The sequence below is a fragment of the Phodopus roborovskii genome, unplaced genomic scaffold, assembly GCF_943737965.1.
Source record: "Phodopus roborovskii unplaced genomic scaffold, PHOROB, whole genome shotgun sequence".
Taxonomy (NCBI): Eukaryota; Metazoa; Chordata; class Mammalia; order Rodentia; family Cricetidae; genus Phodopus; species Phodopus roborovskii.
Window position 1 is genome coordinate 1,358,797 of NW_026126560.1, and position 16,463 is coordinate 1,375,259.

Consider the following 16,463-nt stretch of genomic DNA (forward strand, 5'->3'; position numbering starts at 1 on the left):
TGCCCCCCACCCCCTTCCATCCCGTTCCCCTGGGGTTTGGATTTTTATGTACTAGTTCCCTATGTAAATACTGGTCATTGATTCAGAAGAGTTTAAGGGTTATGTAGGTCACCTGAACTTTGATAACAGCCAAATGGGGCAGGTGAGGTTACCATGGTCACATGACCGGTAACTTCCAGCCACTGCCCATCCTAGCACACTTCTATCATCTCTCCAATTCTCCAGTCCACAGTGGTGCACTTCTGACCTCCGAGGAGGAGCAAGAAACGTATCAGACACCAGCCACAGGTAGGAGGACTGCCGCGTTTATTGATCATTTGGAGTGTAGTGAGGCGACCCTTACCCTCTTGGAAGTCACAAACAAAACAAAACAAAAACAAAAACATGGAGTCTCAAGGGGTTTCAGAATCCTACTGAGGTAGTAGGTGGGCCCAGTGGCCTTACCTAATGTCCTAGAAGTGCCTATCCTAAGGGCTTGGCTTTGACCTTATACAGGGAAGGAAGAGCTGAGCCTGCACTGTCTCAGGATCAAACTAGCTCCTAAGCCTGGGCTCAAAGTCCTCAGAAGGGAGGGCTACCCAGTTATCAGAAGGGAGAATTGAGGCTCTGGCAAAGGGGACTTCATGTTGAGTCCCTGAGCCCTGACTATGAGGCTATTGGGCCAGTCAGTGCTCTCCCCTTCCAGCCCAGGGCAGAAGAACACCTGGCTTAGCTGTCCCAGACATCACTTATAAATACTTTTTAAAAATGGTACTGAACATCCAGTCAAGGGTTTCACATTCCACCACTGAGCTGTATCCCCAGCCCCTTTTGATCTTTTGGGACAGGATCTTATTAAATTACCAAGGCTGGCCTTGAACTTGCAATCCCTCTGCCTCAGATTCCTGAACAGCTACGAGGTCTATACCATTAGCCTAGCTTCGTGTTTTTTAAATAGTAATAAGTTAGGTCTTGGACTTGCCTGTGGTCCCTTGCCTATGGCAAGCTGAGTGTTATGTGATATGGACACCATGTCGTAGCTGGATTCCTGATCCTGTGTACTGCCATTTATAGCGAGCGCTAAGAGCCACTGACCAGGTGCTACACTATAAGTTCCAAGTAATACTACATATGACCTACTCACATGAGTATGACCTTCTCATGTTGAGGTCATAGTGCACCATACATAGCCTTCCTTGTCATATATGACATCATGGTACTTTCATTGTGCCAATGTCCCATTGGTAAAACATGTCACGTGATATTTGATCTTCTTTTGGTCAAACAAAACTCTCGGTTCCCAAGAAAGTTCTCCCTAAGGATTGTGACAAAACAAACATACTCTTCCCTTCTGGGATTTCCATAGGATGCTGGGCACCAACTGAGGCTCTTCTCCTGAGTCCCCTTTCCTGGTGGGTGATGTGGTTGTCACTGGGCTGGACCCAACAGTCTTGAGAGGGCAATCAAGTTCCTCAAAGAGTCTGGGGCTGCTGATCAAAGAAGGCAAAGTCCAACCTGGGCTCCTGGTTCTGCAGACTCTGGGCCACATCAGCAGGAATGGGGTTGTTCCAGAGGCTGTGGGTACAGACATGCACCTCAGCTCAGAGTTGTCCCCACATCCTCTTGGCTGTGCTTTTAACCTACCTTCAGGATTAAAATTAAGGCCTAAAGCAGAAGAGCCACCCACGTCACCCAGGGGAGGCAGTATACACTAATGCAGTCACCTGAGCATGATGCCCCCGCTCCCCGAGAGTCAGCTATGTCCCAGGCTCTATACCCTATCCATTCTTTAGTCCTCACCGCCCTTCCAGGAGGGAAGTTGAGGTTCAGAGACATGCAGTTACATATGCAAAGTTAACACAGTCAGCAAAGAGCAGAGCTGGCAGCCAAATTCCTAATGGAATGGTCCAAGACTCTCTGTAAATTCCTCAGCCCAGGCCCTGCCTCTCCCCACAGGATGTTGATTCAAACTGTGGGGTCTGTGCGGTCTTCTACACAAGGCCCAGCCCTTCATTACCGAATGACTGGAACACAGGAGCCCTGGACCAGCCCTTGAGCCAGAAGTTGGGCTCCACATGCTGTGATCCGGTTCTTCTCCAAGCTTTGCAGCAGATAGTGTCAGGGGAAGAGGAAAAGAGGCAAGCATGAGGCTGGGGGCAGGGTTTCCTTCTCTGTGCCCCATCCCAGGCAAGACAAGGTCGCCTCCTCCTACATTGGCAGCATATAGCATTGGACTCTGACTCCTGGTGGGACAGTACAAAGGCCTGAGCATGGGAAGAACTAAGATTGCCAGGGGCCTGGCACCAGCCAGAGTGTTCCAAGACAGATTTCTGGGAGGCAGGGATAGCCCAGTAACTTCTGGGCTTATTTAGGATTAGGGTTTCTACATTCCCTGCCCAAGGGTGTCATACTCCAATCTCTTCAGCTGCTCCATCTGCGGCAGCACCTGGGCCAACTCAGCAGCCACCTCATCACCAAGGAGGTTCCAGGACAGCCTGCAAAGTGAAGGAGGGACCAGCTGAGACGTGGAAGGACACTGAGGCGAAAGGACAGCACTGGGTGCCAGCAGTGACAGGTACAGGAACAATTACCCAGCAAGATGCTTGAATACCTACCCCTGAAGAACTCTCAGGGCACAGGTGGTTCCTTCCTCCCTGCCTGCCCCCATCCTCTCCCCATTCCTGAGCAACACGTTCCTGAGAAACCACAATCGAGCACCTCGATGCAGGGTCTGCTTCCCATGTGGTAGTGTCACGTTTTCTAAACCTCCCCCACATGGTTTTTGCTCTAAGAAATTAGTCTTCAGTGGAAGCATATGCCTCTACTGTCCATGGAAGCTCCACGTGAAGGAAGGGACAGCATAGGAGAGAGTGAATACAGCGCAGAACTTCCAGTGGGGACCCATGTCACTCAGTTAGGAGGGGGAGGCCACTGGCAACAGAGCTCAAAAGCTCAAAAGCAGTGAGCGCTGACCTGTGGCATGAGGAGGAGGATTAAGAACTAAGAACGCTGAGGACTGAGGGTGTAGCTCAGTAGTATAATACTCACCTGGCATGCAAGAGTTCTGTCCCCAAGACAGAAAAATATGGATCTCCCCAAACTCTTTAGGATGCAGACCTAGAAATCCACCTCCACTCTGTGCCCTGTACTTTGGGAGTTAGAATTTTCTTCCTCTCAATGCCCAGGGCTTTGAGTCCCAGCAGCAGGTTTGACACCCCCACAGTGCTGCCAGAGTCTGAGGTCTGCGGCAGTGGGATGGCCAAAGAGGTCACAGCCAATGTATTGGGGGTAGTGGTGGTCTCCTGACTTCTGCCTTCTGCATTATCAACAGCTATTCACAAGCAGAGTCTCCATAAACCATGAAAAGTGCCCCCAAAGGGAAGGTCAGAGGCAAAAACGTGGTCCACCACCCTTCCCACAACACAGGTAGAGAAACTGGCAGGAGAGGTCCAGTGGCTCTGCCCTCAGTTACTGAAGCACATTGGGATAAGACTGTGGGGCAAGAAAGGGCTTCCCATCTCCAGAGGGAGGACCAGCTGAGAGGCAGGGCCAGCTCCAGCACACAGCAGGCAGGGCCAGCCTCCCTCACCCCCCCCCCCCACATACACAGCATCTGCTCTTCCCAACTCAGGGCATTCCTGAGCACTCACAAGATTTCTTCCAGGGATGGGCAAAGCTTGAGGCTGGTAGCAAGGTGCTTGGCTGCTTGGTCATCAATTTTGCAGGAAATCAAGCTGGGATGGAATGGTGATGACCCTCTGAGACAGGGGCCACCACTAGTAGGAGCCCCTTTCCCACAGTGAGAGCAGGAGGGACCAGGGTGGCCTGGCCAGGGCCAGGGGGTAAGTCTCAGAAAACCATCTTTTGCCCCAGCCCTCAGCTCTAAGTCCCATCTTTTCAATGTCCCTCGTGGGTATGAGCTCACTGAAAAACAGCTGTGGTCCTTTTGCGAGCCCCAGGCAACCAGGGAAGGCTACTTACTCAATTTGTCTGAGTAGTGGGACACTCTTGCAGAAATATGGGACACTTCCAGCCAGGTTATTCTCTGCCAAGCTATGGGACAGGGTAGACACAAGTCAGAACTGCTCCAGACCCTCCTCAATCTGTCTCTCAGCACAGGCAGGGCCCCTCCTCACCTGAACTCTTCTATGTGTGGGCATTGTTCCAGGGCCCGGGCCAGGCACAGGGCCCCCTCTGGACCCAGCTGGCTGGCTGGCAGACTGGAAAGGGAAAGGCAAGAGGAGCCTGGGGCCAGCTCTGGGTTTGGGAGCCTTCCCTAAGCCTTGCATTCTTAACTGTGCCTCAGACTATAGCAGCAACCTTAGCTGGCCTCTGACTGTCCCTACTAACAAAGGACCCAGTGAATGCCATGGTCCCTCCCTGACCTAGGGTCTGAGACACAAAGTCCAAGCCTTGGCTTCCCACACTTTTTCTAGTCTTAGCTCTCTTCCTAGAAAATGGTACATACAAGAATCCCAGCCCCAGGGCTGCACGGGACTCAGGAAGCCATGAACTTGACCTGCAGAGGACGGAACAGTGTACTTGGAGTTTTTGCATGTGGCCTTTTGCTGACATTTACTGGAACACCCTCAGAGACTTGCTCTCAGGCAACAAAGCTTAGCTTGGTGACATCTTTTTACAAATGAGGAAACAGGCTCAGATGGGGCAAAAACTTGGGTAGGGGCTCACAGACACAATGGGTAGGGTCAACATTAGGCTTCACCTGGGAACTGGGGAGTGGCAGCAGAGAAGGGGGCCATGCTGATCTCAGGCTAGGCTGCTTAACCTACATCTTGCTTGGATCCCACTTCTCCTGGGTCCCTTCACCACAGCTGTGTGTGCAGTCAGCAGGAGGATGCTTACCGTAGAACCCTCAGTTGTGGGGGCAATGTCTGAGTCAGCCCCAGGGCTGTGGCATCCCCCAGAGAATTGTTGCCCAGTCTGGAAGAAGAGAGGGTGGAGTGATGACCTACTCTGCGTGTTCTGAAAGGACAGGTGAGCCAGGGGTCCTATGGGGTGGTTCACCTGGGCAGACACTTACATGATCTCCTCCAAGCATCTGCAATGGGTGAGAGACTTTGCCAGTGGCACTCCCCCAGCTGGGCCAATGCTGTTCCCTGATAGGCTGTGGAAGGTAGGTTATTGGACTCTCTTCTTCCACATCCTTCCCCACTACATTTGTGCAAGAGATGCAGACATGCCTCCCCCCGCCCCCATAGAGTACAAAGACCCAGAGAACAGGAGGTCACAAATCCCCCCTCCCTGGGCACCAAGGCTGGGAGAGATTCCCTTTGTAGTGCTGGCCTGGGTCAGGGGCCAGTGTCTCCCAGGAGCATGGTATGGTCCCTGCAGGCCTTTTCAACAGGGCTGAGACTTACTCTAACTTCCTGAGCCCTAGAAGCCTTGGCAAGATGGCAGCTAAGTTCTGGGTACCCACATCTCCAATCTGGTTGTGCCTTAAGCTTGGGGAGAAAAACAAAGATGAAGAACCATCAGCTTGCCACCCATTTCACCTTGCTCCTATCTTTCCTGGTTAAGACACACAGGAAAGGCTTCAGTTCATACAAGAGTTTCCCCGTCCCACGTGTGGATGGAACTCCTAATTCTTGGTGTCATCCTAAAATCTTCCCTGATACTCTTGCATACCTTCTTTGGGAGTCCAAAGCTCTCCCCTGGAGTTGCTTATGCAGTGTGGAAGTGAAGGACTTACTTGAAGAGATCCCCCTCCTCCCCATCAATTCTCCCTGACAAAGTTGTTTGGAATCTGTGGGTGGGGCAGGGAACTTGACCCAGCTCCTCCGAGCTGTCAGCAGCTCTGAAGAGTACCAGAAAGGCATTAGCAGTCATCACCAATGCCATTCCTGCTCAGCCTGGACATACAGAGTACAGGCCTGGAGGAGCACAAGGGCTTTTGCAGGTGTTGTGTACAGAACTCTACAGACGCCTCTCATAAAACCTCTGGAGGAAAGTAAGTGGAGTGGCAATGAACCACTACCAACCCCCCACCACCCACAACCACCACCAACCACCACCACCACCACCACCAACCACCACCACCACCACCCACCACCACCACCACCACCACCACCAACAACAACCACCACCACCACCAAGAACCACTACCAACCCCCCACCACCCACCACCACCACCACCACCATCAGTGCTGCCTTTTCTGCACCTGGACTGGTCTTGCCTGTGTGAGAGGCAAAAGCTACACGAAACTAAAAATAAACTAACCTGCCTAGGGAACTTGTTTGCCCTCTTGTTTTGAGGGTTGCTTTCTTTCACACATTAAAGTTTAGCCAACTGCCTTGCAGTGGGTTGGTTCTGGATCCTGTGTGCCACATCCTCCTGTGTGCTAACCACAGGGGGGCTCTGCAGAGTCTGCTGGGCCTGTGGAATCAAATGCCTGTGGAACAGCTGGGGTTTGTTTTAGTGTTTGGGGAAACCACATCATAAAAGAATGTGGCATTCTCTTGTCAGGGGCCGGTGTCCCAAGGGAGATCTAATCCAGTGCCTCTTCACAAAGTGTGGTCTCTGGCCCTCAAAACTGTCACCACTAAGGTGCTCATTGGGAACAGAATCTGGGCACCTGGACCTGTGCAATCCCTGCTCTACCTAAACCTACAGAGAATCCTATGCACATTCAGGGCTTTTATGGGGCTCCAGCTCCCCTCTGCCAGGTCACTTTTGTATCCAGGAGGAAGCTGGTGGCATTAGGAGGCAGAACAATGGGAGTGGACCCCAAAGAGCACAGGGATGACTCCGGAGGGAGTCAACCTGGGTTCCAAAGGAGAGGCCCAGTATTTCCCTGAATGGTGTCCCAATAGAGCTGACCAGTGATCTTCTCACTCTTTCCCAGGGCTCACTAATTACTCACCAAAGGTGCTGCAGTAGGGTCATGTGGCTTAGTCCTTGAATGAGCAATGCCAGAGAGGAGGCTTCCAGTGGAAAGTGACTGAAGCTAGAGAGAGGAGGCCAGGTGAACTTTGCATGCCTGGGATGCAGACTGAGGCCCTGTCCAGGCGGACTCTTGAGGCCTCCACACTTAGCACACCCACAGCCCCCCAGTGTAAAGTGTGAAAAGCAAACAGTGCCCAGAAACTGTGCATGCGGTACTGTGTCACATGGTCAGAGCTTCTGCGTTCTCAGTCACGTGTTTATACTGAGCAACAACAGAGATCACACAATAGCAGCCAAAGACTGGACTTGGGCCATCTTGAAATGTGGGTGCACTGCCATCTCCATTCTACACATGAGGATCACTGAGGCTCAGAGAGGAAGGGGGCCTACTCAGAGGCACAAGGGAAAGCAGCAGCAGCAGCAGCAGCAACAGAAGGATAGGACCTAAAACCTTAGGACCCTTTCCAGGGCCCCACCCATGTGTTACCCACTGGTGGGCAATCCCCAGGCCTCTCCAGCCTGAGCACAGAAGGGAAGAATGACAGTATTAGCCAGGCTTCCACCAAGAGAACTCAGCCAGGCTCTACTCATAGCACCCACCAGGCATCATTTCACATAATCCTCTTAATCCCAGAAAAATCAAAGCCCGGAAAGAGGACTTAGCCCAGACAGGTGAAGAGTGTGCCCAAACCAGCATGGCAATGTGGCAGCAGTATTTGGCCAACTGCCTTGGTTTCCTAGAGCTAGAGTTCTTAAGGACACATAATCAGTACTGAAACTGACAAAGCCTCAGCCAATGAAGACAGTTAACAAGTCTATCAAGAGCCTGTCCACAGTATGGGGATGGTGTGGCTCAGCGTAGGGCCCACTTAGGACCTATCCACCATACAGGATGGCATGGCTCTGTGCAGGGTCCACCTAGAGCCTATCTACTGTTCCAGGATGGCATGGGTCTGTAGAGGATCCACTCCCCTAACCTGAGAAGGGGGTGAGGACAGCTGGAAGAAGTTGGCTGGGTTTGAGAGGAGCTGCCAGTAACAAAAGTCATGGAACTGACAGATCTGGCTTCTGTACTTAGAGGACCCATCCCCTTCTTCCAGAGAACAAGGGAGTGGTAAGCAGTAGCCTGAGTGTCTGGGACTCAAGTCTGAGGGTGATGGGCAGGATACTCCATCCTACAGAACCACCAACCACTATCCCTGGCCAAGGCTTCGGGGCCACACAGATGAATGAGCCAATAAATAACCCCTCAGATAAAGCTTCTGGAAAATTCCAGAAGGCTTAGCAAGCAGTGAGCACCTGGGGAAAGCCCAAGCAACAGTTCCATGGAAAGATGGTCCAAGATTTCCTAATGTCTCCCATCCTCCCTGTTTTCCCCTAGATGAGGTAAGAGGGACACACACATCATAGCTATGGGATGAAAGGCAGGGGGTTCTTTTTTCAACTATGTGTAGCACATATGCAGAGAAAAATCTGGAAAATAGTTCGCATACTGACTGTACTGGGAAGTTCTCTGAAGGAGCTTATCTCTAGGGGATTTCACCCTCTTTGTTACATATTTTTGAAATTATGGAGCTTTTTATAACCAGGGTGCATTTTGGGTCATCAGAAAAACATATTCAAAGCCGAAGATGAAGTTAAATGTGCTTACAAGATATTGCCTAAGCTGAGTCTATGCGGGATGAGACTATTTGTTTTAGGTTGGGATGTTTCTGGCATCTCTATGAATTTGATGATTGCAAACTACTAGGGAGAGTAAAAGTAGAGAGTTACTAAGAAACAATTGCAGTTGGTAAGATGGCTCAGTAGGTAAAGGTGCTTGCTGCCAAGCCTGAGGACCTGAATCTGATCCCTGAAATCCCATGGTGGAAAAGAGAGACTCCCTAAAATTGTTCTCTGACCTCTGAATGTTTACCACAGCATCAGCACATGCGTGCATACACATGAAGGCAATGTAGGGAGGAAAGAAGGACCAACTGGCAGATGGAAGGAAGAGAAGAAAGAGAAGGAAGGAAGGAAGGGAGGAAGGGAGGGAGGAAGGGAGGGAGGGAGGATGGGAAGGAGGGAGGAAGGGAGGGAGGAAGGGAGGAAGGGAGGGAGGATGAGAGGAAGGGAGGGAGGAAGGAAGGGAGGGAGGGAGAAAGGGAGGGAGGAAAGGAGGATGGAAGGGAGGGAGGGAGAGAGGAAGAGAGGGAGGAAGGGAGGGAGGATGGGAGGAAGGGAGGGAGGGAGAAAGGGAGGGAGGAAGGGAGGGAGGGAGGAAGGGATGATGGAAGGGAGGGAGGGAGGGAGGGAGGGAAGGAGGGAGGGAGGGACAGTGCTGATGCCAGGGGCACAAGAAGAGGTTCCGCTGAGAGTTTGTGTCATCTCTTCTGAAGAGCATCTGAGTCATCACTCTTTCTAAGTCCAGGGGACAGCACAGGCTGTAGATCTCCCTTAGCCAATGAGAATTCAGAGGTGGGCATGTGACCTGGGTTCACTCAGTCTCCAACTGAGCACAGAGAGAAATGTGCCCCTTTCCCTCTAAGAGAAAAGAAAGAGATGGTGGGTGCTGGGTGGGGCAACACAGACCAGTAACTGGCTCATGGATCCAGCCACGCCTGGAGTTGGTTGCCCTCTCGCCCTGGATGCTTTGATTTGGGCATTGTGTTTCCAGATGACACTCAGGTAAGTAGGGAAGGAATGTGGGGAGAAGTCATCCAGAGACTCAAAGGTACAATGGTGAGGGGGATGGGGGAGACAGAACAACACAGGAGAGACACACACAGGCAGTGGCTTCGGAACATATCTCGTATACTCCTCTGCATGTACCCCAATCATTCCCCTCCCCATTCACTCTCTTCCCAATTAACTTCCTCACTCACCCCTCCCATGTGCTCCCAGTCTGCTCCTCTCCCATCACTCTCCACTCACCCTCCTCCTCATTAGCCTCCCCTCACTTACTGCAGCCTCTTTAGCCTGCAGGTCCCCTGAAGGGCTCCCATCAGTAGCTCTACGTTCTCCTCATAGAGATGGTTGTTAGAGAAGCTGTAGGGACCAAGCAGAAGGATCCATTCGGGCAAGTGTCCTGGACAAGCACTTTCCCCAGACCTTGGAAGGCTCTGTCCTACCTGTCCCCTGCCCCTTTACCCTGCAGAGGCTGATTGGGTTGCAGATAATAGGCTAGGATTTCTGTGGTGCTTCTGCCCCAGGGGCATTCTTGGTCCCAAGGGCCAAGCTCTAGGGTCCCTGTAGGAGGGGTGGCAGCCACAGCTGGATCAGATAAGGAGGATGTCAGGTGAAGGCTACAGAGAGGACGAGGGACATGCAAATATACAGCGACTCTGCTATCCCTTAGTGCTTTCTGCACTCTGGCATTTATAGCCAGCAGAGACAGAGGTAGATTCGAGTCCCATTTTGACAGATGTGCAGTCCCAAACCAGGGAGGAAGAAACATCTAGCCAGAGACACCCCATGGGTCCAGGGTAAAGGTGAGACTAGGACCACAGCCTGAGGACTGCTAGGCTTGGTCGGGGAGAACAGAGACGAGTGGAAGGACCTCTGTCACCCTACCAGCCCTGCTCTCGGCTAACCATCCCTACTTACTCCAGCTCTTCCAGATGGCAGCAGTGTCTCAGACCAGATGCCAGGTGGGTGAGGCTTTGTGTGCTTACACAGCTGGAGGTCAGCCTGTTGGGGACCAAAGAGTGGCAGGTCATGCAGAGCTCACGCCTCAGGATGTCCAAAACTGATGACAGAGGCTGGGAGTGGTTCTTGGGGACAGTGGGTAGGGGACACCTGTCCTCCATAAACCTTGAACTAATTAAGTCAGGGTGTGCTGGAGGCAGAAGCTGGGTGTCCTCTAGTCCCCCTTAGCTACAGTTGGACTCCAAGGTATATTCAGCTGATACTGTACAGCTCTGCATCTTCCAGGGTCAAAATCTTATAGCATCGAAGAGGTTTTGTTTGCTTCTTGCTTGCTTTTCTGAGACAGGGTCTCCCAGTGTAGCCCTGGCTGTCCTGAACTCACAATGTAGACCAGGCTAGACTCTATGTCACAAAGATCCACTTGTCTCTGCTTCCCGAGTGCTGGGATTAAGGGAATGAATCATACACTGAGCTCAAGTTCATGAGTTTTTTTACTTGTTTTAAAAATTTCCTTCACTTAAATTTTTTTCATGTTTTCTACTTATTTATTTATAAAAATTTATTATGGGAAAGTAATGAAAACTCCTGAGGGGGAGAGGCTTCAAAGGAGAAATACCAAGTTTCTCTATTATTTAAAAACTATGATTTTATTTACTTATCTAGTGTGTGGATGTGTCTGTACACACATGCCATGGTGTGTGAATATGGAGATCAGAAGATAGTTTTGAGGAGTTCTTTCCTTCCTATATGTGGTTCCTGGGGATTAAGCTCAGGTCCCCGGGCTTGGAAGCAAGAGCCTTTACTTGCTGGCACACCCCACCAGTCAAGAGTTTCTTGACGTAATCAGTTGCACCAAACATCAACACATTCCTTTTGAGTTGGGCATAGAGGCTCATTCTAGCAATTCAGGCAGTCAGAGGCTAGGACAGGAAGATGGAGAGTTCGAGGCTAGCCTGGGTTACATATTCAGACCCTGTCTCAAAATCAAACCAACCCCAACCAAACTAAAGCTCCATTTCAAAGTCTTCATTCTGATAATTAATGCAGGCAAGATTTACCAATGGATGCTAAAATTTTTGGATGAAAATCAGAAGAACTGGATAATGACTCTGAAGTAATCTTCAGACATGTGATGAGACGTGTCAATCACAAAAAGAAACTAATTTTGCAAGTGAAGGGAGGGGGGGAAGGAGGGAAGTAAACAATGTGGAAATATTAACAGAGATATTTAAGATAAATTCCCAATCCTACAACTTACATTTTTAAATTTTTTTTTTTTATTTTGAGACAAGATTTTCAGGCTGCATCAGTCTTCTAAGTGCTTTGCAATCTTTTATTTGCAATTATTCCAGAAGAAAACAGAACCAAATAGTGTGGAGAAGGGAATACTTTTTGTTGTTGTTTGCTTTTTCAAGACAGGGTTTCTCTGTGTAGCCTTGGCAGTCCTGGAGCTTGCTTAGTAGGCCAGGCTAGCCTCAGTCTCACAGAGATCTGCCTGTGTCTGCCTCCTGAGTGCTGGGATTAAAGCTATGTGCCACCACTGCCGAGCTGAGAATACTTTTTTAGTCACATTTTGGACCCTGTAGCCTTAGCATTATCTCCAGGACCCTGGAACTCTAGCACAGGGTGGGACCAGCATCCTTTGGGCCTGGAGCTTAGGGTCAGGTGGGGTGGGCAGGCAAGGGGACCTCTATGAAAATGCAAATCCACATACCGGAAGCTCTTGAGCTCACTGCTAGACAGCAGGAGGTTCTGCAGAAGTCTGGACCTGGTGTCATCATCGTCACTGAAGTTAACCTGAGACAAGCTGAAAAGGGCCAAGAATATTCCAGAAGACTGCAGGCTAGACACTCATGAGAGAAGGACCCTCTAAGAGCTTCCCTGGGTATCCCTGCTTCTCTGACCCTTGGCCCAATTATAAGCCTCACCCCAGGGAATTGAAAATATGGCCCAGGAAAGACGTTGGGGTAAATAATGAACTTGAAGGCAACCTGAGCTGTTGCAGTCTGGCACATGTCTCCATCAATGGTCTCATAAGAAGACTGTGGTCAGTCCCCAGGTCACAGTGAGCTAACCTGGAAGCAGAGAGGGAAGCCACAGTTTCTGAGTTTCTGGTTCACAATGGGGGGGGGGGTCTAGCCCCTGCCTTACACTCATGGCATAAGGCAAATGCATGTTAGTTAAAGAGAGTCTGAGTTTACTAGCAAGTTACAAGCACAACTGGGAAGGATAGTCCAGGTGGGCAGCTGGCATGACAGGCAGATTGCTGATTGGATGAGGGTAAGCATGCAGACAAGGAGGTACGTTGGGACTAAGATTCAGTCATGTTCCAGCCCCCAGAATGCATGCATGCAGAGCTGTGTCCACTTAAAAGAGGTGACAGTTCAATTTCCAAGAACATGACATTTGGATCCAGAGGTCATAAATCCAGGCCATCTCTGAGGATGGAACATGGAAGGTCTTGGCCAAGCCTTGGCTTGTCACATTTATTAAATGGGACATTTAAGCTGAAACTCGAAGTATGAAAAAGTATCACCAGACAAAAGAGGAAGGAATTAGCCAGAAACAAGAGCCTGTGCAAAGGGCCTGAGGTCAGAAAGGGCAAGGTGGTGATTGAGGAATGAAAGTTGGTGGGGTGGGTGGGGCTGTTGGGTTAGAGTGGGATGGACAGTGAAGGAGCAGATCTCCCAGGATGTGGAAAGATGAAACATCAAAAGATGCTGAGCAGGCACATGAGAAATACATCCCAAGCAGGGCCACCTCCTGATCCTTGCCACCAGCCATTGCCCTGAGGCTCCTGCTACTGGGTCCCACCTGTTTGCCATGACCTCGGAACTGTCTTCTTGGTGAGGAAAATCTAGCCGGAGCCACAGCTGCTGCTGGGTCTCAGAGAGGCTGAGGGAGAGAAGGGGGTGGTGTAGGGAGGTGAGACACATGGCAGTTTGTTTTGGCAGGTTGAACAGGTCTGTGTCTGTCTGCTCTATGACTTGGCTCATGGTACAATTGACCCTCCAGCCTCAAACAAGGGCAAGGACACTTCAAAACGGGAGATGATGCTGAGAGCAGCCAGCACCATGGTGAAATCTGTTACCACACATGATCCAATCAAAACCTTGCTCCCAACCATTCCCATCATTGTTATTCATAGGAGATATTACTGCACCCTAGGACCACTTCTGGGTAGCAGCATGGACCTCTAGCTTTGCCTTCCTGGATCTTGATCCTTGAGTTTCCTTCCTCTAACATTGTGGCCTGCCTATTGCACAAGATTATACAAATATGTATATATATTAAACCCATGCATATTGCTCTTCAGGCATGCCCAGGAGTCTCTGCCAGTGACAAAGCTGTTAACTGACAGGAGAAGACACACCAATGTCTAGAGGACTGGGGGTAAGGGAAGATTGCAATGGTCATAGAAAGGTGAATTTCCAGGAGCTCCTCTCTGGACTCACCTTAACTCAGTGAGACATCCTGAGGCCTGGGCACAGGCTTCCATCACAGCTGGTAAGCTGATATGGCCCACCCAGGGCTCTTCCAACCTGTCATAGAAGGGACACAGGCAAGGACCCCCTGGGGTGAACATCAACCATGGGGCAGTGCCATGAGGAGCCTGAAAGATTTAGAGTGTGTGTGTGTGTGTGTGTGTGTGTGTGTGTGCGCGCGCATTTGCTTGTTTTTTAAATTATAAAATCAGGACTGAGGATTTACTCAGTTGGTAGAGTATCTGCTTCCAATGCATGAGACCTTAGGTTCCATCCCCAACACCAGGTATGGTGGTTCACACCTGTACTCCCACCACCCAAGTGGTGAAGGCAGGAGGACCAGGAGTTAAAGGTTATCTGGGGATACTAACATCTCCAGCTCCTGTCTTCCTTAGGAGGGGATTGCAGTGATTGCATGTGCACACCATGACCAGCTTTACACAGATCTGAAGATCTGGATGCAGACTCTCATGTTTGCAAGCCATTTCCCCAGCCCAAGGAGAGTTTTTGAAATAATTTTCAGATTTAATACAAGTTGTTATGTGGTAAAGGTAATAAAACCAAAACATACCTAAACTATAACTCCAAATTCTGTATTTAAAAGAAGGAAAATGTATAAAGAGAAAGAGGTGGAGTTAGATACAAGGAAAATATATGGACTATACTTGGCATTGGTTGGATGGCAGAATTTTCATGAGCAATTTAATTTCAATTATAGTTTTTTTAAATGATTTATTTTAATTTTGTGTGCATTGCTTACATGAATGTCTGTGTGAGGCATGCAGTTCCCTGGAACTGGAGTTACAGATGGTTGTGAGTTGTGATGTAGGTGCTGGAAATTTAACTCAGGTCCCATGAAAGAGCAGCTTGTGCTCTTAACCACTGAGCCATCTCTCTAGCCCTTGATTTTGGTTTTCTAAACTTTGTTTTTTGTTTGTTTGTATTTTAGAAACAGGGGTTTCTCTGTGTAGCCCTGGCTGTCCTGGAACTCACTCTGTAGCCCCAGCTGGCTTTGAACTCAAATTTGCCTACCTCTCTGCCTTCTGAGTACTGGGATTAAAGGTGTGTGCCACCACTGCCTGGCTCATTTTCTAAACTTTATACAAAATGCACACAAATAAATTTAGTAGTTTGGAAAAGAGTTTTTAAAAAACATTCCTGCTTTATAGTTTAGTTCCATTATCTTTTTCAAACATTGCTTTCCTGGAGGCTAGCCTGGATTTTCTGCCGATTTTCAGAATGTTACTTTGGGGCTTGGAAAGTTTTATTTTAAGGTGATATTTGGGTGACCTAGGAAAGAACTGAGAGCAGGGATACCGTCGTATTTGCGCACCCACACTCACAGCACTTGGTGGAAAGGCAGGAGCATCCCAAGTGTCCATTAGCAGATGAAGGAGTAAACTGTGGTGGCCCCACATGCTGGGCTACAGCCTAAAAAGGAAGTCTCACGCCTGTAACATGAGGAACTGTCCATTGGGGATAGAGCTCCAGGTTTCAGGATGGAGACTGGCTGCACATCAGGCTGGCAGTCTTTGATATTACTGAGCTGTACACTTAACTGTGTTCGGGTGGTTAACTTCTTTTTTACTTTTACTTTGTTATTTCATGTTTTTAATTTTTATTTAATCCTCCCTCCTTCCCTCCCCCTCCCTCTCTCTCTTCTTTTCTTGACAGGGTCTCATGTAGACCAGGCTGGCTTCAAACACTCTAGGTAGTCAAGGTTGTCCTTGATCCCCTGATCTGGGGATTACAGGCTCACGACAGCACTCATGGCTGGTTTTACTATAATTAAAAAAAAAAAATGTAATTTCTTACACCTTAAAAAAAAAAAGAGAGAGAATACCCAGCTCTCACATGTCTTTCTTTGGGCTATAGTCACTGATGTGCAGTTCTGCCCATGAAACCATGGGTACAAATCTGTTCACTCATCTCATGGAGCCTTTTGACAGAGTGTACACTGCTTTAGGAAAGTTGGCGGTTAACCCCAAGGCACATAAGGAACGGAGCAAGCATAGCCCAGAACCATGGACCAGGAGTGCCCAGGAGCCTGTGTGAACTTGAACCCCACAGACAGCTGTTCCATGTAAGGACCATGTGAGAATTTCATATTAAACCAGATAATGCATGGCCCTGAGGATTGCCAGTAGAGTCCTTAGGTGTTCTGGATGAACTATAATCCTTATTTGTTTATGTATGTGTGTTTATGTTCCTATGTTGTGTTGACTTAAATAAGAGGTGTCCCTCATAGACTCAAGCATTTGAACATTTAGTCTCCAGTTGTCTCTGTTTGGGAAGGTTTAGGAGGTATGGCCTTGTTAGAGGATGCCATTGGAGGGGCTTTGAGAGGTCACTGCCTCACCCCACTTCACGTTCTCATCCTCCGCTTTGTGCTTGTGGTTAAAGATGTGATATCTTAGTCTTCTGGAGCTATCACATCTGCAGCTGGCGGCCCCACCACGGTGGATTCT

General features: G+C 49.5%; 1 protein-coding gene across 1 annotated transcript in view; it reads right to left on the reverse strand.

Annotated features, from left to right (window-relative positions):
* Positions 1 to 289: 289 nt before the first annotated feature.
* The window catches only part of Nlrc5 (NLR family CARD domain containing 5), a 61,623-nt gene continuing 45,449 nt past the window's right edge, over positions 290 to 16,463 (reverse strand). The window contains exons 34-49 of the mRNA XM_051201894.1: positions 13,966 to 14,052; positions 13,325 to 13,405; positions 12,502 to 12,585; positions 12,225 to 12,317; positions 10,469 to 10,552; positions 9,827 to 9,910; positions 6,861 to 6,944; positions 5,358 to 5,441; positions 5,021 to 5,104; positions 4,843 to 4,920; positions 4,116 to 4,199; positions 3,961 to 4,032; positions 3,630 to 3,713; positions 2,391 to 2,474; positions 1,997 to 2,080; positions 290 to 1,554 (exon numbers count right to left, since the gene is read on the reverse strand). Of these exons, the coding sequence (XP_051057851.1) occupies positions 1,452 to 1,554; positions 1,997 to 2,080; positions 2,391 to 2,474; positions 3,630 to 3,713; positions 3,961 to 4,032; positions 4,116 to 4,199; positions 4,843 to 4,920; positions 5,021 to 5,104; positions 5,358 to 5,441; positions 6,861 to 6,944; positions 9,827 to 9,910; positions 10,469 to 10,552; positions 12,225 to 12,317; positions 12,502 to 12,585; positions 13,325 to 13,405; positions 13,966 to 14,052 (1,354 nt within the window). The 3' untranslated portion in view covers positions 290 to 1,451. The remainder of the gene's footprint in view (positions 1,555 to 1,996; positions 2,081 to 2,390; positions 2,475 to 3,629; positions 3,714 to 3,960; positions 4,033 to 4,115; positions 4,200 to 4,842; positions 4,921 to 5,020; positions 5,105 to 5,357; positions 5,442 to 6,860; positions 6,945 to 9,826; positions 9,911 to 10,468; positions 10,553 to 12,224; positions 12,318 to 12,501; positions 12,586 to 13,324; positions 13,406 to 13,965; positions 14,053 to 16,463) is intronic.